This window comes from Pteropus medius, unplaced genomic scaffold (assembly GCF_902729225.1).
Source record: "Pteropus medius unplaced genomic scaffold, Ma_sr-lr_union100, whole genome shotgun sequence".
Lineage (NCBI taxonomy): Eukaryota > Metazoa > Chordata > Mammalia > Chiroptera > Pteropodidae > Pteropus > Pteropus medius.
The window spans coordinates 1,782,673-1,807,647 of NW_024351735.1; the positions used below are offsets into that span (position 1 = coordinate 1,782,673).

A 24,975-nucleotide genomic window follows, 5' to 3' on the forward strand; every position below is an offset into this window, starting at 1 on the left:
GTCAACCAGTGGAGAGTGACTATGAATGTGAAGGCCGAGGGCCTCACTGTATGTAGTATAGCCTTACAAACACTGTACACTTAGGCTACACTAAATTTTTTTTTTAAATATTTGTTTCTTCAATAATAAATTAACCTTAGCTTATTGAAACTTTTTTACCTTATAAAACTTTTAATTTTTTTACCTTTTCAATTCTTTTGTGATAACACTTAGCTTAAAATACAAACACATTGTACAGCTGTACAAAAAAAATGCTTTCTCTATATCCTTACACAACTTGCCACGCACATTTGTTTACACCAGCATCACCACAAACATGTAACACACTGAGTTCAGATGTTATGATGGCTACGACATCACTAGGTGATAGGAATTTATCAGCTCTGTTATAACCTTGGGGACTGTCACTGTACTTACAGTATTATTGACCAAAACATCATTATGTGACGCATGACTATACATCGTTTTACCTAATGTCTGATTCCAAAAAACAGCGATTGCGTTAAGTTAGGATTTAGTGTACTTTTGGTTAATTCTATTGGTCATACCAATCAGCCCTGGTATGTTGTGTGAACACCAGGACACAGGGCTCATTGGGGGCCATCTCGGAGCACGCTGCTTCATCCTATGTAGCGTAATTACTTGGTAGCTTTCACAATAATCAGTTTTTCCAAAAGGTCAAAAAATACGGAGTCTTTTTTTTTTTTTATGTATGGTATATAAGCTTAGAAAAATCTTGACGGGACATATAGGAAACCATGTTAGTCATGTTTATTTCTAAGTAGAGATTATAGGTGACATTTTTTGTGTTATTTTATAAAGTTCTGGAACAGCACTTTTTTTACAATTTATAATCAATTTATTTTTTTAATGTGGGATATTCCAGAGACAAAAAAGTTAATGGTTGAGACAACTTAATATTTATTTTCAAGTATATATTAAGTATCTACTAGATATTTGTAGAGGGAACAAAAAGAATATAATCCTTGCTGTTAAGGAATTATGTATTTGGAAAAACAAAACCATAGCTATTTATAATAAAATGTAATAAATTCTACAGAAGAGGTATAATGGAGCATTAAATAAAGGGAAATACACAGGAGTCAAGTTAACTGACTCTTAAGGCAGAGCATGGAAAAGGAAAAAAGGGAGTGACTAGAACAAAGTTAACAGCCTTTTATTCCATACTCGGTGTTTGAACTTGGTATCATAGTGCATGAGTACTTACAGGTTTATAAGCAGAAAATGAAACGACCAGATATATAAAAGAAACTCACCTATTTTTTTAAAAATATTTTAATTTTTAAAAATATTGGTCTACCTGGAACTTTATGTTACAATTCAATGCAAGGCAAAATTATATAAATCTTAAATATTAGTAAACATTAACATATACCTATCAAAAAGCACTTTAAAGCCTTAAAGAGCTTTGAATCATCTTTAAAATGTTTTAATTTTTAGAAATACAACAGAAGATTCTTACTCATAAGGCTTTAAAGAGTTTCATTGAATTGTGAAATATTCATGGTGTGACTGAGATGGATTGAAGAGGCAGAATCTATAGTCATATGACTGTTTTTCAACAAATGATGTCATTTTCATAGATGATGTCATCTAGGAAGAAAAGAAATTATTGAGTGTCTTACAGTGTACATTTTTACCTAGTTCTCAGTTGATACAGTATAAAATGGCACATTCCAAAAATTATATGCAGAGAGCAATCCTTTTCTAATCCTGTGTGTCCATATATTCCCATGGACACCAGCAATTAAAGTGTTTACTGCCTTGAGCTCAATCAAGGTCTAGCATGATTTTAATATGATTCTTTTATTGTCCTGTAAGGTTGTGGCATAACTGATTTTATGTAGAACAGGTAGTTCTCATTTCTTAACTAGTTGCTTGGCTCTTTCTCTTCCACGTTGAGTATAGTATCCACAGTTATTCCTATGTCCTGCAATGACCAGCCTCCCTCCACTTCCAGAGGCCTTCTGGGAAAGGAAGTAGAAAGGCTGTATAGGGATGTGTGGTACCCAATTTTCATCATCCAGTCAAACAGGACCTAAAATTTAAAAAAAAAAACATAGTTATCAAATACTATACACTCTTATGTCCCTCAGGATCACCATGACATTTTACCATTTTACAGAACTTTCCTACCTTTCAAAGGAACTTTCTCGAGTGTAAAGAAAAATAGTATGCCATGGATTTTGAGATATGAATAACCTTTAACACATTTTGCTTAAGGCCTAGGGACTACAGGCACCCACAGACAGCAGAGGCATTTAACAATTAGGAAAGCCCCAACCATAGGGGATGGAAAGATTATTCAATACAAAGATTGAGAACAAAAGGTTAACATTTGGGAAAAATAATGATTTAGATCATAATCTAAGCCACATCAAAATCACTCAGGAACTTGGTCACAAAGGACACGTGCAGGCCCCAGAGACTCTACCTTATGATAACATGATTTTCAGTGGGTCAGCCCTATGAATTCATAACATTCCCTGTCATGAATATTCTCATAGTAATTGTCCAAATTTTCAATTACTATTGCCTAAAAGCAACACTGTTTTTGTGTATGCCAAAGAAAGGTCTGTTGCTTTAGGAAGTTGTATGACCTTAGAATAAATACTCATAAATGAAACTAATGGCCCCAAATATGTATTTTTATATATTTTAAAGATATATACTGGTAAATTATTTCATAGGAACACAGGTCCAAGTTACATTCACATGAACGATTAATGAGAACCCCTGTTGTCCCCACACACTGGGCAAAACTGGGTACTATTTTTTTTTTTAATTTAGTTTCAAGTATACAGTACATTGGTTAGACGGCTATATAGTTCATAAAATGATCCCCCCAATTGCACCCTCCCTCCCCTGATCCTCCACCTAGACAACGTATTAATGCTAACTGCATTCCCTGTGTCGTGCTCCCCATCCCCGTGACCATCCATCAGCTACTAATTTGTACTTCTTTGGCCCTTCCCCATTCTCCCAGTCCCCAAACCCCTCCTCTGTCCGATACCAAACTGTCCACAATATTTGTGAGTCTGTTTTTGATTAGTTTGTTCTTTTTATTCCTTAAATTCCTCATATAAGTGAAATCATATAGTGTTTATCTCTCTGTCTGACTTAAATACCTTCTAGGTCCATCAAAGCAATATCTTTTTTCATCCCTTCCCTTTTCATATGTAGGGGTCTTGTTTTCTTATCCTTTCAGCCACTCTGTCTTTTGGTTGGAGCACTTAATTCTTTTCCCTTTAAGGTACTTATTGATAGGAATATAGTTGTTACCATTCTTTATTCTTATTTTTTGATACATGTTTTTTCTTCTTAAAGAAGTCCCTCCATTTCCCGTAATAATGCTTTGGTGGTGGTAAACTCATTTAGCTTATTTTTGTCTGGGAAACTCTTTATCTGTTCTTCAACTCTAAATGATGGCTTTGCTGGATAAATTATTCTTGGTTGTATATCCTGGGTCTTCATCCTGTCGAATATTTTTTGTCAGGCCCTTCTGTCCTGCAGTTTCTTTTGAGAAATCAGTTGCCAGTCTTATGAGTATTCCCTCATACGTAATTATTTGTTTTTCTCTTACTGCTTTTAATAGTCTTTCTTTGTATTTAAGCTTTGCCATTTTAATTATGATGTGCCATGTTGTGGGCCTCTTCGGATCCCTGATTTTTGGAATTCTCTGAACTTCCTGGGGTTTTATGTCCATTTCTTTCACCAGGTTAGGGAAGTTTTCCATCATTATTTCTTCAAACAGCTGTTCAACATCTTGATTTTCTTCGGTTATGCTGATCGAATGAATATTTGGACCCTTAATAATGTCCCATGTGCTCCTTAAATTATTTTTATAGTCTTGGCATCTCATCTCTTGCCATGCTGATTGTGTGTCCTTGGCTTTCCCGTCCTCTAGATAGGGCATTTGATCCTTTTCTTCATTCACTTTGTTTATTCCTTTGTTTATTCCATTTAATATACTTCTCATCTTAGATAATGTGTTCCTCATTTCAGACTCGTTCCCTTTTATAATTTCCATTTCCATTTTTATGATTTTGATCTCTTTGTTGAAGTTCTCACTGAATTTATCTATACTTCCCATAAGTTCATTGAGCATCTTTATAAACAGTGTTTTGAACTCTGCATCTGTTAGATTACTTGACTCCATTATACCTGGATCTCTGTTCTTCTCTGTCATATGGTTTCTGCTTCTTCATCTTCCAATTTTGGCTGCCTTTCCGTGTCTGTTTCTATGTACTAAGCAAAGCACCTAAGTCTCCCAGTCTTATTAGTGTGGATTTGTGAAGTAGCTGTCCAATGGCACAGTCCTGAGAGGGGTACAGCTACAGGCCAAATTTAGCCCAAGCCTCTTCCCCTCCGGGACCACCTGTTAAGATTCAGCAAGCAATCCACAGATGCTGCTATGCTTACAGTTGCCTCAAAAGGCCATGCCGGAAACCGAGGCCAGCTGCCTCCAGTATGAATCTAGGCACTGCTCAGCAAGGAGCATCTGACTTGCTGAGGATACACCTGGATGTGGCTTGGGTGGGGCCACGAGTTGGGAGAGGCGGGGTTTCAGGGACTCCTCTGGGCAGAGCAATCTGTTACCCAGTTTGATGCTGCCACAGCTATGACGGTGTTGGGAGGGGGAGGGCTCAACAGAGGAACAATGGATACTGCCAGCACTTCTGTACAGAGTGAGTCTTGCCTCAGCCCTCACTCTGACAATGTCTCCCTGTTAGTCCCTGGTACCCACTGAGCACAGCCTAATCGGCACTGGTGCTCAGAGTGAGCAGGTCCATAACCGCGAAAATCCGTTTGTGGATGCGGCCCCTTTAAGAGGCTTCTGCAGATGCTGCTGCCACAGCCTCCGTCTCACTCAGCCACTCTGGACCGCGCAGCCCTGTGTCCCTGCCCCGTCCTACCTTCTGCCGTTGCAGGCTGCTTTCTTGGATTTCTCCCTAGTTGTATGGCTTGTTCATCAAGAGCCCAGACGATTTTTCCTTGAGGCTGCTCCTTGTTTCTGTCACAACTTTGATTTGGTCGCCAGAGGGAATGAACAGAGCCTCTATCATCTACGCCTTTTTTTTCTCCCTGGGTACTATTTTTTTTTACTCTTGAACAATCTGATAGGTAGAAAATGGTGTCCCATTTTAATTATCACTTGTTTAATTCTAAGCGAGGCCAGGCATCTTTTTCATATTTTTATGTTACTTGGTGTGGACGCCACGCCTGACTGGCCCAAAGTCTGGCTGGGATCCAGGCCCGTGACTAGGAATAGGACCCCAGACTTAGAAAATATGTAAACATACTTCAGCTTATTGTATCACGCATGTGTGGCTGAATGCCACTTTTGTACTCTGCTATGTGAAGAGCCATGCGGTCCCTGGAGAAGAAGGGGAGCAGGATAAGCGTGCACAAGACTGCGTGCCACGTGCAATAGACTGCACTCCCCAATAGAACTGCACTTCCCAACAGAAGTGCGGTCCACGCAATAAAGTTAGTGCCTGCCGTTTCATCCTCATGTCTGCCTCTTGTGCATTCTTCCAACTGGGCATCACATCTCAAAGCTTCTGGGTCAGCTCAGCAATACCCCTGACCCTGACCCTGACACTTGGTCTTTCTTCTTCAGGAAATTTTTCATATTTTTTTATCTGCCATTCTACTGAGGTGTTTATCTTTTCCTTGATTTGTATAGCTCCTTATAAAGAAATGACTATCAAATAGGTAGTAAAATTTTTTTCCAAATTTTCTTTTTTTTAAATTTATTTTTCAATTACAGTTATAGGTTAACCAGAACATAGTGATTAAACATTTACCTTAAAAATCTAGTATTTATCTGACAACATACATAGTAATTACAACATTACGATATTATTGACTGTATTCCTTATGCTGTATTTTACATCCCTGTGACTATTTATATAACTGATCATTTGTACTTCCCCTTTCATCTTTTTCACTCCTCAATTTTTCTTGGTTTATAAGCATTCTTGTCATAGGTTATATGCAATAATCAGGATAGAAACTTATTAGGTACATATTTTTAATGAATACATAATTATATGTTTAAATGCATTCAAAAATAGAAATATATGAAAATATTAGTTATTAGCTTTGGTGTGAGACTGCAGATCATAATTTTTTTTTCTCTACTTTTCTATATTTTCCAGAGTATTGCTAATGAACACAGTATTGTTTTTAAGAGAAAAAACATTTTTTTAAGAGAACAAAAGAAAATAAGTCCTAGAAAATGATCTGAAAATTACATATAAGCAAAGGGGCTTAGGTTAATAATCCATCAGGAGTCATGGGAACAAAGTTAATAATGGCTGCTTCCTAAGGATTTGAAAGCAGCTTACCCACCAAGCTGTGATTAAGTAACTAAAACAAACAAACAAACAAACAAAACAGATAAAAAAATAGGAAAAGAACTGAAAAAATTTTTGAATGCAGAACAGTTTAAATGGACCCAGCAGGCTACAGTTTCCAAAATTCTACAACATAGAGTACTTATAAATTATAATACATGTAAGTGTATTGCCAATTTCAACACGAATATTTCTCAAAATATGCATTTCCTCACCTGCGAGCTGTAAGACTTAAAAAACCTTCTCCTCAGGATGCTCCCACTTGGACATCGGAGAGCAACAGTAACTACCTGAGGAATAAAAATATTCAGATATGAATTCCAATCCACTGCTCTTTGCAATCTAAAATTACTACTCAAGTGAAACATCTGTAATTATAAAAGCTCATGTGGGGTTTTGTAGGAATTTAGCTCTGGTAATAGACCAACATAAAGATCCAGATAAAATTCACTCTAAACAGAAATAATTCTTCTGAAACTGAAAAACATCTTCCTACTAATTGAGATCAGTGACAGAGCCTTCCAGAGGGGGCACCAGAGACTAAACAACTGCCTAGTAACATGCAGATTGCAGCTGTGCTTCAAAAGTGACCTACTAAACCAAGATCCAGTGACACCTCATAGTATACAGCAAGAGAAACATTAGATTGGAAGTAAACAAAAAGCTACCCTGTTCACTTTATTACTGTAGGCTGTGCTCCATGCCTACATCACCTAAGCAAATGAGCCTAGAGTTGGTCCTGGTTACTGGGAGCTCTGAGACCTCTCCTGGGAGCAGTCCTGCTTTAATTGTGTTACATATTAAGTTTCCCCATAATATTTCCTTTGACAAAACAGCGAAACAGCTAAAAAGAACTTGCAAACTGCTAGTTTGTTAAAAAAAAAACATTCCAAAAAGAAAAGATGATGAATTAGTCATTTATTCTGATGTTTACTATTTACCCGACAGGAAACCTTTTCTTATGGTTAACATTATCATAACTGTCCTGGGAGTTAATGCAGGCATCATATAGAAATGGTGGTTTCACAGCAGCGCCTACCCGCTTCAGGCAAGCCATGTTAGAAAATATTTCCATTCAAGTAGGTAAGGTATTTGATTCCCATCCAAATCAGCGCAGGGTTGAGCCCTGTTATTCTACTAAAAAGTTTTATGATAAAACAAATCACAAAATAACTGAATCACAGACTAAAAGCCAATTTTGCTTATTTTTAGAAACAATAAAATGTAACTATTACAGTGAGATTTCATTCAAATTTTAATGATCTGATAGGATAATTAAAGCCAAATGCTGTGAGAGAAAATAGGGTTAAAATTTAGTGAATTAATGTTTTCCATTATAGTTAGATAAATACTTGAAAGAAATGAACTATCATTGTTTGAAATCTAGCAATTGTTCTGTTATTACAATTACTGTGACAACTGGTTGTTCAATCTTCCTAATACTGACAGTGTAGTGGAATAATGGGTAAAAGGCTTGAGACACAACCCAAACTGGAAAGTAAATCATTGTCCCAAACATGTTAAATGACATCTAAATTAAAAGTGGCAGCAATAATTAAAATTTGGTCCTCAAGTACTCCTTAAGATGAAATAAGATAGCATACGATAATGAAAACAGTTGCTGTGGTGATATGGTACCATTATTTGATGATTTACAAAATTATTTTCAAATTATCTTAAATTATACAGTTATTGTCTTTTTTATTTAAAAGTAGAACAGCAACATATGAATATTCCCTTGTGAATTCAAGATCACCATGAGTTATTTCCTCCTCTCATTTTAAAAATCTTATATTATTTTAGAGCTCTATGGATAGTTGTAATATTAAATACATAACAGGCACTAAAAAATTAGGGTGTACTGCTAAAGAAAGATTTATGTTAATTATGTTTCAGATCCCTCCCTTCCTTATCAGAAATACACGTTAGTCATTAGTTTCCTCTTCTATTAGTCTGTGTTTAAATCCAAGCAGGCTTCTACTCTAATAGGAATTTTCTCACATGTACACACACACACACACACACACACACACACACACACACACACACACTCATAGTGAAAGCTTCATCTGGTTCCGTTAACCTTTAAAATGAATTCTAGTCCCTTCTCCTAGCATTACAGAATTATAAAAATGTCCCTTTATTCTGTGGGTAACACCATACATTTAATGGGCCTAACTTTAACAAAGAAATAGATAGTTTCTTGAAAATTATAATTTCTAGTATTCCTAAAAGTAAAATTATTTTATGTATGTACTCATAAAACAGTTATATAGCTTAGAGATCAAAATATATTTGTTTTGCTAGGGCAAACTTTATATATGATGATATGTAATGATTATAATACCAGAGCAAAATTTTTAAGTTGACAAAACAGGAAATAGCATTTTGCAGAAAGCCAGAAATGATATGATTACATAAGTTACAAAGACAAATATCCTGAAGTCTTGGGTAACCAGGTATATCTTGCATTCCCTACTCTAGGCATGTTGTCTTTACTTCGAAAATACTTTATTAAGGTAATAGCAGATGGATTGGAATGGCACGCTCCCCAAAATAGAATAATTTCGTTTCCTTGTTTTTAACTTTTATGATTATAATGATATTCCATGCTTACTATTTTCATTATTCTGAAAAACTGGCTATAATGAGGGGAAAATCCAGATAGAGAAGCGTCTAGAGAGACCAGACTAACTGCTCAGAAACAGCTGTTTAGATCAAGAGTATGATAACAAGATCTAAGTCAATGAGAACAGGGGACATTTATGAACAGTTAGTGGGAAATTAAGAATTTTTGCACTGGCTTCTTAGAAATTTATGAGCAGTAGCAACTATACAGATGAAAAATGCCTTGCCTAATGATGACTGTGATAGAATGAAAATAGTCCAATATTTAGCATTTCTTCATTAATGTAGAATACACTGTAAAAGTATCATGTAGTATCAACTTATACATTAGTGGCATTCTTTATAAAATTTCACTATAAAAGTTGCTCGACCAATTGACACTATGTATATATTTATATATATATATATGGTGCATACATTTTACATGTGATTCTCAGATAACAGTTATTTATAATTATTTTTTACTGTATTAACCAAAAACAGAGTAAAGAGGACCAAAACTCAGAGCAGGGATATGAAAATAGGGGTTACAGTATTGCTTATAGAATAAATGAGGGAAGAGTACTGGCTACAGCCAGGAGATCTGGGTTCTCCCAGCAGGCACCTCAGACTCTTACCCTGTGGCTTCAGCTTCAAGTGAGGAAATGGGATGAGAGTTGTTATTTAGGTTCATTCTGGTTCTAAAATTCCATTACTCTCACATACACTTTAATGAGTGTAACAACATATCACCTAACAAATATTGGAAAAGGATAGAGAAGAAATAAAACGGAATGACTATAAATGACGCTTACAAAGAGGGGAGCAGAAGTTTCTCAACCTTTTTAGTGTCACAGATCTGAAAGTCTGAAGAAAAACACCGTCCTTTTACATGTAATCACTAAAAGGTACAGTTTCAAAGGATTCACTGAAAATCTGATGTCTATAATCCATGCACCTTCAGTGACAAACTGCTATTTTGTAGGAATAATGTCATGTGTGTCAAAGCTAGAGTAAATTCATAAAAGGCATTCCCTGTCAAACCTGAGCTATATTTAATTACTCCTGTATTGTAAATGGTTGCCATGGATATCAACCCTGAGCTTGATGAGAAGTGAGAATGTAGAAAGATCAGGACAGATCTATATCATGGGCATGAATTTATCTGGTATAACAGGGAGAAATTTATCTGGTGTACGGGGGAGAAACAAACAAAAGAAACCATTGTGTTTCTCATGGGAGTTCACTACCTGCATCATACATTTCATTATCTCTATTTCTATGTGACTTTCAGATTTTCCTGACATCCACAGTACTGGACTTAAATGTTACAAATGTGTTGACAATGGCTCAATGCAGAGTAGGGTTTCAGTCTAACTCTGCCCCCTAAACAGCAAACTACCCTTTAATTCAAATATCTACAGTATAGGTACATTCTTCATTTTCTCTTTTTTAAGAGAAAAACTAAAATTTAAAGTTATCTGCCTATTTTGATTCTATCTTAATAAGTACCTTATTTGCTCACTTGAATTTTGGAAAAGCCCATGTATCTTATCTCTGCCTGATGCAGCTGGAAGGCTCTAAGCTCTAAAAAACATACTCAGCAGACAGCAGGCTTCCAAAACAGGATGTGAGTTTAGGAGTTTGACATTACTCCATATTCAAAACAAGACCTAATTATAGTGCAATTACTTAAGCACTTACACTATCTATACTTTCTAAACCCAAACTTAGATGAGCCCTACTTAACGTTAAAGGAAATATAAAATATATTTAATTTTCAAAGAAAAAAATCAGCTTACTTCTTCAGCTGTTTCAGGAGGTTCTTCAGGTAAATCTGGAACCTGAAGAAAAGTAAATATTAGTAACAGGAATGTAAACATTTCAAAGAAGAAAAAATAATCTCAATGAGAAAAGTTCCTTTCAATACAAAATTTAGACACATCTAAGTTTAATGAAATCTTTTCATTTCAGATACACTTATAAGAAGTTTACAATGAGAATAAGAGCTAAATTCATAAACATTTTTGGGTAAACAACTTTGTGCTAACAAAAGATCATAAGAACAGGATTTTCAATCTATACACACTTAAAGAATTTTGTTTTTATGAGGTTCCAAGATACTATATAAAAATATACTATTTTAAGGACAGAGGAAAATAAGACCCTACAATTACTTCGGTTCATACATATACACATTTTAAGTTGAATGTATATTTTTCTTCACTCGCTCTTCTAGAGGACTGGTTAGCAACCATTCACTTTGGTTGCTTGCATGATTTACTCAGTGCTTCCATATTTTTCTTTATCTATTAAAAAACCAGATGTTCAGACCATTTTCTTTCATTAAAACACTTGTCAAATTTCAATTTCACCTCTAGGAACACTTTTTATTTTTTAATACCATAGACTCCACATTTTATATCATTTTATCTGACAAACATTAATTGCATTTATTAAATAAACCATTTGTTTTCATTTGGTATCAAAACATGTGATGGTCAACTGAAATTTACCATCAGCATGAGCTAATTTGTGCTCTTAACAAAAAACAAAGAATCTTGAATTTTTAATTAGTCCATACAGTTCATTAGATCTTTTTGAAATGTTAGAAATACTTCAGTGACCTGATTCCCATCCTCAAGCTCCATTAAGGGACCAGGAACGCCTCAGACTAAGAAGCAATACATTTGAAACCACTCTCAGGGATTAGATAACCCACCAGCTTTTCCTAAGTCAGTAAAAACAGATTTCTTATTTCTAATCTTTGCCAGCTCCAAATTTAACTTAAGGATTAAAAATCTGAAAAGAAAGAAGGAATAATAAAAGCTGAGCACTGTTCCACAGTGAGTGGTTGCTAACCCATTCCCTAGTAGGGCCACTGAAGAAAATGATACACTCGTGTTATTACCCACTCATTAAATATGGCTTCACCATGTCTTAGCTACCAAAAGGAATATTTCCTTGGTAAACATTGTTTTTCATTTCTACATAACCAAATTACTTCCTTAAAAAGAAAACTGAACCTAGTATCTAAACCTAGTATCATTTATCTTCATACCTTCTAAGTTTGATTCAGAACATTAATATTAAGCAGGAAAAGTGATTCTTAATTAAGTCTATCACTTCATAAGGTAGTGGGAAGACATCATCTGGATTAAAAGCCAGTCCTATTCTTCACTCAGTATACCACCTCACCCAGAGAACAATATTCCTACTGTACACTGATACAATGCAGTGAGTAGGCTTTGCATAACGAACCTCCTTCTGCATGCGCTGTTCAGCAGGTGGTGAAACTTTGATTAAAGGATTAGGCAAGTTCCGTCTCCTTGCTGCTTCTCTGTTTGATGTTTCAAAAGATGTCTGACTCTCGTTTTCAACCACCAAATCTTCATCACCCTGGTCAAAACCAGACAGTTTCTAAAGAGATGCTTTTATCAACTTTATTTACCTGATGGCATTTCAGCAAAAAAATATAATAGTCATTATTAGACCCAGAAAATTAAAGCATTATCTCCTTAGACAAGAAAACACGGAGCTTAACATCCTGTAGAAAATACCCTTATCCAGCTCTGAGGTTCCCTCTGATAGATACAAAACTGAGAGAGACCTTTCCATTTTAATTGACCCCCAAATTTTTCAGTAGGATGGAAAAAAAGAAAAAAATCTGGATATCTTTTCTTCTTTTCAGTAAAGGAAGCAAGGCAGTGCAAGGGATTATGCCTTAAAAGCCTATGAAAACAGAACATATGTGTAAAAACATATGTCTATGTATATGACTGTGCAAAACTTCCATAACTGAATGCAGCCTTAGTATCTTGTTATATAGAAACATATTTTGGTTCTCAAATTTAAATTTGGGGCTTCCATTTGAATCGATCACTTTAGGAGGCAAAGGATTTTATTCCAGAAAGCATAAAGATTATTTTTATCAATATTATCTATTAAAACTTTTTCCTTAGCAAGATAATTCACTTCAGTGTCAAATTCTCAAATATATACTTATTAGTTCACTAATACCTTTCTTCCGTATCTACTGACCTTGTAAAATTTCTCTTTATCAGACAAAAATGGCCACCATTTCGGTGGGCTGTTTTCCCGCTTCCTTTATCCTAAGAGAAGTTGGTAGAAGGAGCCTGGAGAATGGGAGCCAAGAGATCTTGATGCTGAACAATTAACTGACTGAATTTAGGCTGCCTCACTGCAAACTATGGGTTTGATCAGCTTCAGCTTCTGGATACACTTTCTTTCATCTCTAACATTCCAATTCTCATGTTTTGATGGCCCTAAGAGCCTTTATAACAACACCAATGGTCTACCCTGTCCCTGACTTTTTGCTACACCACCCGCCCCCACCACAGACACACACACTTATTACATTAAAATACAAACTAATAGTGCCATGAAGACATAGCCCAATAGCAAGGGGCAAAATGACTAATTCACATTGTGACCATTTCAGAAAGAGATGTGGCAGGCTGAAATCAGCATTTAACACCACAAAATTGAACAAAAGACAAACTCAACTCAGAAATAAAATCAGTACATAGCAGTTGCATTTTACCTTCCCTGTCTTTCCCATTAATTTTATTACTCACCCTTGATTTTAACCATTATAAACAGAATAAAAATAGATTCTTCTTCACTTTAAGAATCCTGTTTACTTTTACTGAATCATTTTCTTTACAAGATAGTGAAAGGTGCACTGTAACAGAAGGCAAAAAATCTTTGGGACAGAAATGATCTTACACATAAAAACTATTAAGTTTTATTCTAAAACGTAATTCCTTTATGAATATCCTTTTTCTCTGTAAGAAAACTTAAAATTGTGAACTCCCATGAGCAAATAACAAAATTCATACTCAATGCCAAAGGAAAAAAGAGCCAGAGTTAATTTGGCTATACAAAAACAGACGCAAGCAAAATGAGCATATACGCTAAAGATCCTTGAAGAAAGATCTGAATTCCCTCATAAAATACAATGATATAGTCAACAGTTTTCTTAAAGTTTACCTTACGTTAGAGCTTTTCAAGGCTTTAAGTTATATGCTCTTAGGCACCAAAAACCACACACAAATATACTGAATAAAAACTGATGTACAATCATTATTAATAAAAAATAAAGATGCCTAAAAAAAGACTATTAACAGTTTAACATCATTTGCAATTTTAAAAAATCACTTTATATGTAAAAAGAAACTTAAGTACTAACGGAATTCAAAATATAAAACGGAATATTTTCTAACCCCAAGTTTATGACCGTTGCTTAACTTCCAGGTTTCACCCATCATCTGATAAAAGCGCTCTTCCAGTTTTTTCAATTTCATTTCCTGGTGAGGTTTTAGAACATTCTCTATGTATCTGCTGGCCTGTTCAAAAAAATAAATTAGGTGTTTTTACTATAAATTAACATTCCTAAGGTTTTACATTGTCTATAAAGTTGTAAATAAGAACCAGGTAAGAAATTGTGTTTTCACACTAAATTTTGGCCAAAAAAAGCAGCATCCTCCATTTTTGCATCAGTTTGTTAAAAATTTGTATTTATACCTAAGGTAAATGTTCTATACTTATGCTTTTAAGGCAGTCTGCTTTTATCTCCTTTAATGTGTTTTCAGTGTAACAAAAACTGACTAGGGGCTAGGGATACAAAGATGCCTTCTTAGGAGCTGAAAGTTGGGGCGGTGTGTTTTAAGCCATAATGCCCAAGGCACCAACTCATTTGGAAGAGCATTAATTGAATAGCTCAATCATAGTAAAGTAGAAAATATTTTTGGAGCTATTTCAAAAGAAATGGAGATTCTGGTTTTAAGATGACAGAGTGAAATTTCTGCCTTCCTCCCTCTTGAAAATCACCCCAAAACAACCATGGAAACAAGAAATAGAAACCCAAATACCATCGCTGATAAAACAGAAATATTATAATCCTCAAACCACTATATCTGAGGGCAGGAGGAGGAATGGTAGCTGATGTAAGAGTGGGAAAGATGCAACCTAAGTGCTTGTAAAGGAGGATAACAATAAAGAAGTAGGCCAGTCCCCTCCACAGACCTGCAACAGCTCTGAAGAGACACCAGATACCATGGCAGTGACATGGGGTAGGGTACAGAGCTAAAAACAGAGGGTGATGGGGGAAGCTTATGCATCCAGCAAGCAATGATGAATATGTAGTGAACCAAGGATGATGACGACTCCAATTTACATCTGAGGTTCTTAGGGTGGGGGGGAAAGATAAAAGACCTATTAGATCCCCAGACCCACCCTACCATATATAGACAGGCACAGAAGGTTTATTCTTTGGGAATGTGAACCAGAGAGGCTGCAGAGTCACAGATCCCAGGTCTAGTGGAGGGCAAGAGTGCAAACTAAAACAGAATATGCACAGACTCCCCAGCTGTCTTCCTACCTGACTCAGACTGCTGGTAGCCAGGCTCCTTCTCTAAAGAAAGTGAACTGCAAGAGGAACACAGAGATACTGACAAAGCTAGATTACTCCTCAGTCACCCTTACCATTAAATTGGTGTGTACCCTACGCCAACAGACAACACTTCAAGCTCTGCTCACATACACAGAAATTCCAATTTAGCTTTATTTTCCATTTCCGCTGAAGTATAACTTATAAACAGTAAAGAACACAAAACTCGAAATTTTACAAATGCATATACCATCAGTTAGCTTCTTAGTGCATCATTCTTAAATCTGAAAGGACAGAGCCAAGGACTACCAGATGATTCAGGAAAGCCTCCAACATAAAAAATGGAGACAAAAATTAACGAACAGAAAAAAGGGAACTTGAAAAGCTGCACTGGAATTTTGAGAATAATGGTGTAATACTTCAAAATTCCAATGATTTTCAACCTGTAATTCAATACAAAATCAAACTATCAATCAAGTGTCAGAAGACAAAGATCATTTTTTTTAAATGCAAAGACTCAAAAATTTTATGTATCATCGGACACATGTCTGCACAGATCAGGCACTTCACCATGCACAAAGACTATATTGTGACATCGATTTATTGATTTTCCTTTGTCTAAAGAGAAAAGACAGAGTTAATAAAGTTTTTTGACTTTTGCCAAACAAAAGAATCCCAACTTTACATACTCTTAGGAATTACATATGCCAGTTAGTATACAATTAGCATGTAGATGGAATTATAGTTTACTAATAATCATGCAAGGCTTTAAAATTAACAGTTACTTCCATAAAAGATAACATTAAACTTGAGGAGTTCAAATATTTACAAGAGATCTTCTTAAAAATCTTGCAAGGATACTTTCATTGTTATTAAATTCAGATCAGGTAGTTAGAAATGTAGTACACCTCCCGCCCCCCAAATATGTAGGCTTTTACTTTTGTGATTTGCTTTCAGCCCTCACTTAGTTACTTAAAAAGGAATAATTTATTTGCCAGAAAAATAAGTGATTGATGTCAAAAATTAATCCCATGTATTAAGGCCTTTGTAAAGGATTTATGTTTTTAATATTTAGGTGAAAGTCCACAGGAATCTCCTCTTTCACAAAGGTTAGTCATCAATCTGGCAACTGCCCAAGTGCTACCTGACAGTTCAAGGTCAAGAAGATAACTTAGACAGTCATCCATGGTAAAAGCAATTTTTAGCTATCAAAACCTATCTCAGATAAGATGTAGCAAAAGCAGTGCTCAGAGGGAAAGTTATAGCTGAAAACATCTAAGTAAAGAAGAAAGATCTCAAATCAAGAAGTTAATTACATATTTTATAAAACTAAAAAAAGAACAAACTAAACCCTAAGCTAGCATAAGGAAGCAAATAATAAAGATTACAGAAGAGATAAAAATATAGAGGATAGCATAGAAAAACAATATAACCAACAAAACTGAAAATGGATTATTTGAAAAGATCAAGTTCTTTAACTTGACTAAGAAAAAGAGAAGACAACGAATATCAGAAATGAATGTGACCTTACAGAAATAAAAAGGATTAAAAGAGAATACTATGTACAATAATATGCCATCAAATTAGATAACCAAGATGAAATGGACAAGTTTCTAGAAACACACAAATGATCTAAAGTGACTCAAGAAGAAATAGGAAATCTTAACAGAACTAACAAGAGATTGAATCATTAATTAAAAGCCAACAAAGTCCAGGACCAAATGGATTCATTGGTGAATTCTATCAAACCTTTAAAGAAGAGTTAACACTAGCAGCACTATTCAACTATTCACAATAGCCAAAAGGTGGAAACAACATAAATGTCCATCAGCAAATGAAAGGATAATCAAAATTTGGTATATCCATACAATGGAATATTATTCAGCCATAAAAATGGATAACGTACTGACACATGCTATATGGATGAACCTCAGAAATCGTTATGCTAAGTGAAAGAAGCCAGAGATAAGACATCATGTTATAGGATAACATTTATATGAAACGTCCAGAATAGATAAACCATAAACAGAAAACAGATTGGTAGTTACCAGAGGATGGAAGGGGGCTTAGCGGGATGAGGAAGTAACTGTTTAATGGGTATGGGGTTTTCTTTTTGGGGTGAAGAAAATGTTTTGGAGCTAGAGAGAGGTACTGGTTGCACAAAATTATTAATGTGCTAAATGCCATTGAATTGTACACTTTAAAATGGTTAATTTTTATATCATATGAATTTGAGCTCAACAATAAAAAAAAAATCTGAGCACACAGAAAGCAACAGACCTAAATTTAAAAGCCCCAGATATTTTTGTATTCTTTCTAGATACACTCTCTAAAAATTATGCTTTACCTTTTCACCCTGTGCCTCTTGTTGTTTTTTTCTCACAAGTTTTTGCCTTTTCTCATTCTTCTCTTCTTCTTCTAAGACATCGAAACATAAAAGTAAAATCAGTATGAAAAGATCTATTCTGAAAAAAAAGTCCTCTGATAATGTATTAATACTGTATGTTATAGTTTTGGTGAGGCGGCTTCAAGAATGCTTATGGTTGGGTTTTTTCTGCAGGCCCCCAATAGGGCTTCAACACCTCCATGATGTAGCATGGAAACCCATTACACACATGAAGTGTGGAATACTGCACACACTGCAGGCAGGAGGAGTGCCATTTGGTCACCCTTGGACATGACAGTAAAAGCAACATGCCTAGATCCCAAAGGTGGCAATGCTTGGCAATGCCTATAGTGACTAAACCAATATTAGGTTATAATCCACTGAATGTCAAAAGGAAGGATTTCTGCATGTGTACCTTTTTTATTCTAGGTGCAAATTTCATTTAAGTTAATTACATTTCATTATTCTCTTGAGGAATCTTTTAGGAAAATATATCCTTTAAGCTGCCTGGCTCCTTAAAGAGGAGGCTTCCTTTCTCTCAACAGTTTTATATGTATGTCAGTAACTATTTCATCAAGTTTATTAGGGAAAGATTTGGACAGTAAACCACAGAGGAAATCAGAAAGTCCAGTTCGGCCACTAACTTCCTATGTGATCAGTCAGACTTTTGGTCTTAAGACCCCTTCCAAACTGAGTCAAAGAATATAGTTTTCAAACAAATCAATAGCAGGGGAGGAAGGGGCTTTAATCCTTAAAGCCACTGAGAACTGACTACTTCTGAACTTTTGATATACTTCATCTTGCAAACCTTTATAAAATAAGGAAGATTAAAAAGTTCTGGATAAATCTGGAGTCTGATATCTCAATATCTGATAACAGAGAAAATGGCAAGTGTGTGAGCAAGCCAGTTTTTTACTCATCTGAAGAAAAATCTGACAATAATTAGGCACTATACAGTCTTAATTACTTATTAGTTTTAGTCTTCCATGATTTATACTTCAAAATTACAACCCATAAATAAATGTACCAAAGTGACTCGCAGTCCAAAAACATACAGGTGCAACTTAAGGTTAAGAAACTGTCAGGTGCATGTTTCCTTTATTTATAATAAATACATAGACTACTTGACCTGATAGTTTAATGTATGCAGCAAATATCCTCCTATATCAAAATGTAGTCAATACAAAGTTACTAAGAGAAGTTACAATGAGTAATTTTAATTTTCCAGCTGAGTAATTTGAAGTATGAGAGATCAAATAATTTACCAAAAGAAAAAAATTCCAAAATCTATAATTGGGAAATCCTGAAATATCCACGTTGTCTTTTAAATTTTAGTTGAATAGTATAACCTTTTAGGATTATAGTTTTATTCATAGTTAGTTTGAAAGGGCTATAAATTGACATCGGTCATTTTCCTTTTATTTGTTTACATTTAAATAGCAAAATAAAACATAATGCCCCGGATTTACTATTGGCAAGCTTCTTTTCTAATAGGATGTAAGAATGTAGGCATTAGATTTAGGATTCATCTGAGGCAAATTACAATAGTACAATGTGGTTTTAAAAGGCTTCTAACACAAACTTTCACTTATCAAAAAAAGAAAAAAGAAAACTAAGAACAAGCATGGTTTCCTAAAATTAAGAGCACCTAACTATACATAAGAGATAAGTGCATAAATAAAAACTGCCAGAATGTAATGAAAAATAGGGTGAAAAGCCTTAAGAGATTAATGGTGGATACATTTACCATTTATAGAATAGTTTATAGCTATATGTAATCAAACAGCAGTTAAACTGCATAAACACAATTTAAAATTAGAGAATTTGCAAAGTATTAACTTAGAAATGATATAGTTTCAAATGTATATATAAGGAAAATGTATGATTTCTTATAAATAAAAATGTTGAGATGTATGATCCATTCAAAATCATGACTGGAGTTGTTCCATAGTGTAGTGGTTAGCACGTCTGCTTTACACGCAGAAGGTCCTGGGTTCACACCCCAATGGAGCCACGGTCCATGGTCTACGGCCATGCCATCCCTGAACAAGCCCGATCCCATTTGATCTCAGAAAGTAAGCAGGGTCAGGACTGGTTAGTACTTGGATGGGAGACCACCTAGGAAGACCAGGTGCTGTAGGCATAAATAATAATAAAAAATTTTTTAAAAATCATGACCAAAGTTTTTTTTTTTTTTTTTTAAAAAGGCGAGGCAACCCCTTCGTTGACCTCACAGATTGCAAGGACCTTGTCAGTTTACAATCCCTTAATTTTTACGCCTAAGCAATGACCAAAGTTGTAATGATTACCTTGAAAATACACTGTACAAATTAATGGTAAAATGGTTCTTATTAACGCAGGGTTCTCGAATAAAGGAAACAAATTTTAGTAGTAAAGTATAAAAGTGTATAAAAACAATAAACTTACCTTTCAGATAAACTTGGGAAGATTTAAATGAGTTAAGCCATGAGGTAGTCACAGAAATAATTAAAGTAAGAAGAGCAAGCAGTAAGAGAATTCGGCCACACAGCAAAATTATATCTTTAATTCCTTATAAAAGTAAAAAAAAAAAAAAAATTAAAATTGAAAATATTTTTCCTGATACTAATAACAACACATTTGAAGATTATTTGTAATGGAAAAGTATAATAAAAGTTATGCAATTGTCTTATATTATTTTATATAGTCTCCTTTGAGTGCCACAATTTTTCATGGTTATTAACAGAACAAGTTTGCAGAAAACAATTCTAGAACATCTTCTACCTCAGGAATATAGGTATAATCCAAGTGACTGGTGACATTATAAATATTATGACTATCACTGATATGTAATACCAGTTTCCTTTCTGCTCAGAGGAGATAAAATTATCCACATATTTAGGAATTAAATAATGGTGATAATCTAGTTCTGTTTAAAAACAGTCATTCCCACTGAAATACTAAATTCTTATTTCTCGCAGTTAAATTATGAAACTGCTTTATTTCTCAATATTTATTTGGTCATTTGTAAATAAAATTACTATATACATGTTTGCCTAGAAAAAGGTAAAAATTCAGTATTTGGCTTTATATTTTAAGAACCAAGATGAAAATTAAATCAGCAAAAAAACGTAACAAGTGCCTACTTTGTGTAATATAATTTGCTAAATGGTGAAGGAATGGAGATATAAAGTTGGGTTAAAAATGGTTTAAAAAAAATGGTTTCAACTGTTCCTTCCCCACCCCAGGAATTTTTAGTTTGCTTTTGTAAGTCTCAAAAATTGCCAGACGGAAATACAGAGGAACCATTTTACTAATGTGATGGCATTGGTAGTCTATTAACCAAAAAATTAAAGAGAGAATTATATATACAGACGTATTTATATTTATAGATTTTTTTTGCATCACAGCCCGTCCAACTGTTGTTTCAGGTGTTGTTCAATATAACATAATTAAATCTGGAGTAACTCTGGCCATTACGAAAGTAATTTAATACCTAGAGTAATGGTATTTAGAGAAACCACTGAGTTATGGGATTTATATTCCATAATATTGCTTTTTGTTCTAGTAATCAAGCAATTTGCAAATGTCATATGGGAATATAATAGAACTAGGTTTGTGTGTGGATCTTTCAAGTAAAAAAATTTTAAATTAAGTTGATTTTTTTTTTTGGTACCTACACGCAAGAGCCCATGTGCAGGGCACTTCAAAGGATAACACATGTGAGGAACCAGCAGCAAAATATTTAGCTTAAGTACAAGTAAATATGCACTGGCAATGAAGGCTTTGACACAGAAGAAAAGGACAGGAATAGTTTTTCAATGTATGTCCAAAAATATAGCCCAGGTGAATGAACAGGTATGGGAATTCTACTCCTCACCACTCCTGGAATTCAATTAGCAGCTCCAACTAAGAGTATTAATATCTGTAACTACCGTTCCACATATAACTAGCTCTATAGCTGTTGAACTGGGATATATGATTGGTAAATAGACTTAAATACTGTTACTAGATAATTGTAGAACCATTATCAAGAAACCATAGTAAACAACCATCATTTCAAAACAGAGGATTCTAGGAGAAAGACGTTAATTAAGTAAAAATTTCAGGAACTAGATGGAGATGCTGCCAGGAGCCCAGTTGTGTTTTCTAGAATTTTTGGCTTACTTTTATTAAATTGCATATTTTGATTAGTGCCGGGAATACGAAAACAAATTAGATATGGTCTCTGCCCTCAAGAAGTGTTTTCTCTGTCGTCAAAGCTGATCATGTAAACAGATCTCCTTCTGCAATCCTCAGTAATCACCTTCTCATTGACTGAGTGAATCAAATGTTAGTGCAAAGTAGAAGATTCCGAATGAGCATAGTAGAGATGGATGCTGGAAAGGGATCAGGTGACTTCTTTAATAGGTAAGTGTGAATTTAACGTTTGTGTCATTTGGATAAAAGGTCCAAAGATTTCAACACATCTTGAATTGAATCAGAGGCTTTGGGAGGGTCTTTGTATAATTTGTTAAAGCATTTTAATTTCTTATTTCAAGCAAAATTCTGGGTACCTGACTTCTTAGGGGTGGCAAGGGAGGATTAAGAGAGAGAAAACATTAAAGCTAAGTTTCATCATGCTCTCTAACTTCAAAACTGAGTTTAATGAGGGAGATAGATATGTAATCTGATCACTTATATGTCCAAAAATGAACTGATTTTCCACAGGTCCACCATTTTCTTTTCAGTTTTCCCTTTATCGTTGGCACTACCAGCTACTTAGGGTTATTCTATCCTCCACGTAGGAGTCTTCTTTAAATCCCTCTATTCCCTCACCCCAATTGTCAAATCTTGTTGATTCTACTTTGTAAATATCCCAAAGCTGTGCATATTTCATGTTATCATCCTAGTCCATGCCATCATCACTGCTAGCCCACTGCAAAAACCTAACCCGTCCCACTGCTTCCACTATAGCTTCCTTTCCTAAACATTTTCCACACTGAATCCAGTGACTTTTTTAAAAACGTTTAGTCAGTTAACCTCCCTACATCAGTTTCAAGTGTCCCCACCGCCTACAATTGTAATGCAGATTGGATCATTATAAACAGCATTTAGTGTCAGGCTTATAATAGATAGATATTCAATTAATGTTATTGTTGTGACGCGAATGATTCTGAGACCCACGGAGCCAATTGAGATTAATTATGAGCCTTTATTAGCCGGCCAGCGACTGACTCTCTACCACGCAGGGTTAGAGGAGATCAGCCCCGAGCTTCTAGAGGAGGAAGCTTATAAAGCCTCCTACTACATCCTTGAATAAGCAGATTACAAGAAGCAGAAGTTAGCCATTAACGGTTTGTACAAAGATAAATGTATCCGGGGAACTCTCAGATCAAACAGGGCCTAGTAGACAGTTTTATTATCTTCACCTTGGAACGTTGCACTTCTCCTGGGGCTGGCGCCTGGAGATATCACCTCCCTGTAACTGAGTTACTGCTTACACCTGTAAATACTGCCTCCCCGAAATTGGAGAATTTCCACTTTTACATTATCTCGAGCCATTATACCCCTTAATCTCCCTAATCCAGCCACAGCGGTCGTCATCCTCTTCCTCCAACATGTCAAAATTCCTAATGTCTGTAATGTTTTTACCCGGCTTTGAAAAGGGCTGGATCCTTGTTTAAAATCTGTTTAGATTCTTCAGAAGGCCTCCGTCATATCGCCCTCTTTATTTCCTTTTGCGCATTCAACACAATTTGAAAGTAGTGTCTGTGTTTGTTCCTGTGCTTTCTGTGTCGGTCCCCTTACACACAAAACTTCACCAGATCCGCAAGGACGTTTTTTCCGCTAAATGCAGTCGGGTACCCCAAGGAAAAGGGACACTTGCGACTGAACCGCCCTGCGCCTGAAGAGGGAGGCAGGCGCGATGCAGCCTGGGAGTCGTAGTCAAAGCCGGCCAGTGGCGGCGCGGCTGCGAGACGGTAATTCTACGCAACATCCCTGGGAAAATCGCCCCGTGTGAGCGCCAAGAGGAAGAAGTGAACGCTTACCTAGATCCGGGATCCCACGCCGGAGCTCCAGACACAAGAGGGGAAGAGCAGAGAGGAGAAAAATGCCAACGACTCCACAAGATGCCATTGTGGCAGAAGTACCGCCGCTTCCGGTGTTGCCTCCCCTGGGAAGGTCTAGAGCGGAACCGTTCCGTGAGGGCGGGATTTTGGGAGAGGACTAGAGTCTAGGTCCCTGTCGTTGATCAGATTGAGATAAGCCTGAGTTTTTGAACTCATAATCTGTAGCTTCATATGAGAAGAAATACAAGTTACCGCCCCACGTTACATGATGTCCGTGGGAAATGGCCCCACTGGCTGCCCGCCGAGCCAAGTCCAATGGAAGAAAAGCTTGAGCTCTAGCGTGGCGGCTCCTTGGAGCTGAGGCCGGCAGCGCCTGCCCTTCGGCCGTCAGACTCTGTGCAAGCTGTGAAAACGCTCTCAACAGTAAAATGAACTGGAGGAGAAAGTGTACGGGCAGTTGATGCTGTTAGAGGCAGCCTGGCTCCTTGACCTTGTGTCTTTAGTGGATGACTGTGGTTTTCTGGGTCAGAGCTACTAAGCACTACTCTTAAGAAGCACCTTTTTTTTTTTTTTTTTTTTTTTAAATCTCTAACGGTTTCTGACTCCTTGTGGTCTGGTGCCACGGGAAGACGATTCAAAAGTGAGGTCGGGCACCTAATTTCATAACCTGGAGACCCGCTAACCCTTGTTCAGCTCCTTCTTAGTTTTGCCAACAGGTTATTGTTAATGACTGAACTTGGCCGCACAGTTCTATGACCTCATTGCCATCCCATGACTCACCTCTGTGGCGCTTCTGACAACCTGCGACTCAGTTAAGTTATGAAGGGCCTCACAACTTAAAAATTTTCATGTTCTGAAATTTCATTTTCTGACCCATCCATCAATCCTTCCACCTCATCCTTCAATTTAATTTAGTTCAGCTAACATTAATTGAATCGCACAATTTGCCTAATACTCTAGAACGCCTGGAGATTCAAATATGTGTAAGTTACTGAGTTTGTCCTCAAGAAACTCAGTTTAGTGGGAATGATACCCCTGTAAACCTAAATATGGTGCCTGAGCACTGTAATAGAGATACCCCAGGGTGCTACCCGTCACCAAACCCTACCCCGAGAGATTTGGGCTTTCCTAAAAGAAATCACCTAAATTGTGTTG

General features: G+C 35.9%; 1 protein-coding gene and 1 pseudogene across 1 annotated transcript; one reads left to right on the forward strand and one right to left on the reverse strand.

The window, feature by feature from the left end:
* Positions 1 to 839: 839 nt before the first annotated feature.
* On the reverse strand, positions 840 to 24,323 carry UBXN8 (UBX domain protein 8). Its single transcript, XM_039846438.1, has 8 exons — positions 23,800 to 24,323; positions 20,216 to 20,338; positions 17,750 to 17,820; positions 14,237 to 14,359; positions 12,252 to 12,389; positions 10,793 to 10,834; positions 6,599 to 6,673; positions 840 to 2,059 (listed from the first exon to the last, which is right to left on the reverse strand). The coding sequence occupies exons 1-8, from the start codon at positions 23,885 to 23,887 to the stop codon at positions 1,892 to 1,894; spliced, it is 828 nt and encodes a 275-aa protein (XP_039702372.1). The 5' UTR covers positions 23,888 to 24,323; the 3' UTR covers positions 840 to 1,891.
* LOC120589108 (uncharacterized) lies at positions 19,812 to 19,931 on the forward strand (annotated as a pseudogene).
* Positions 24,324 to 24,975: the final 652 nt, after the last annotated feature.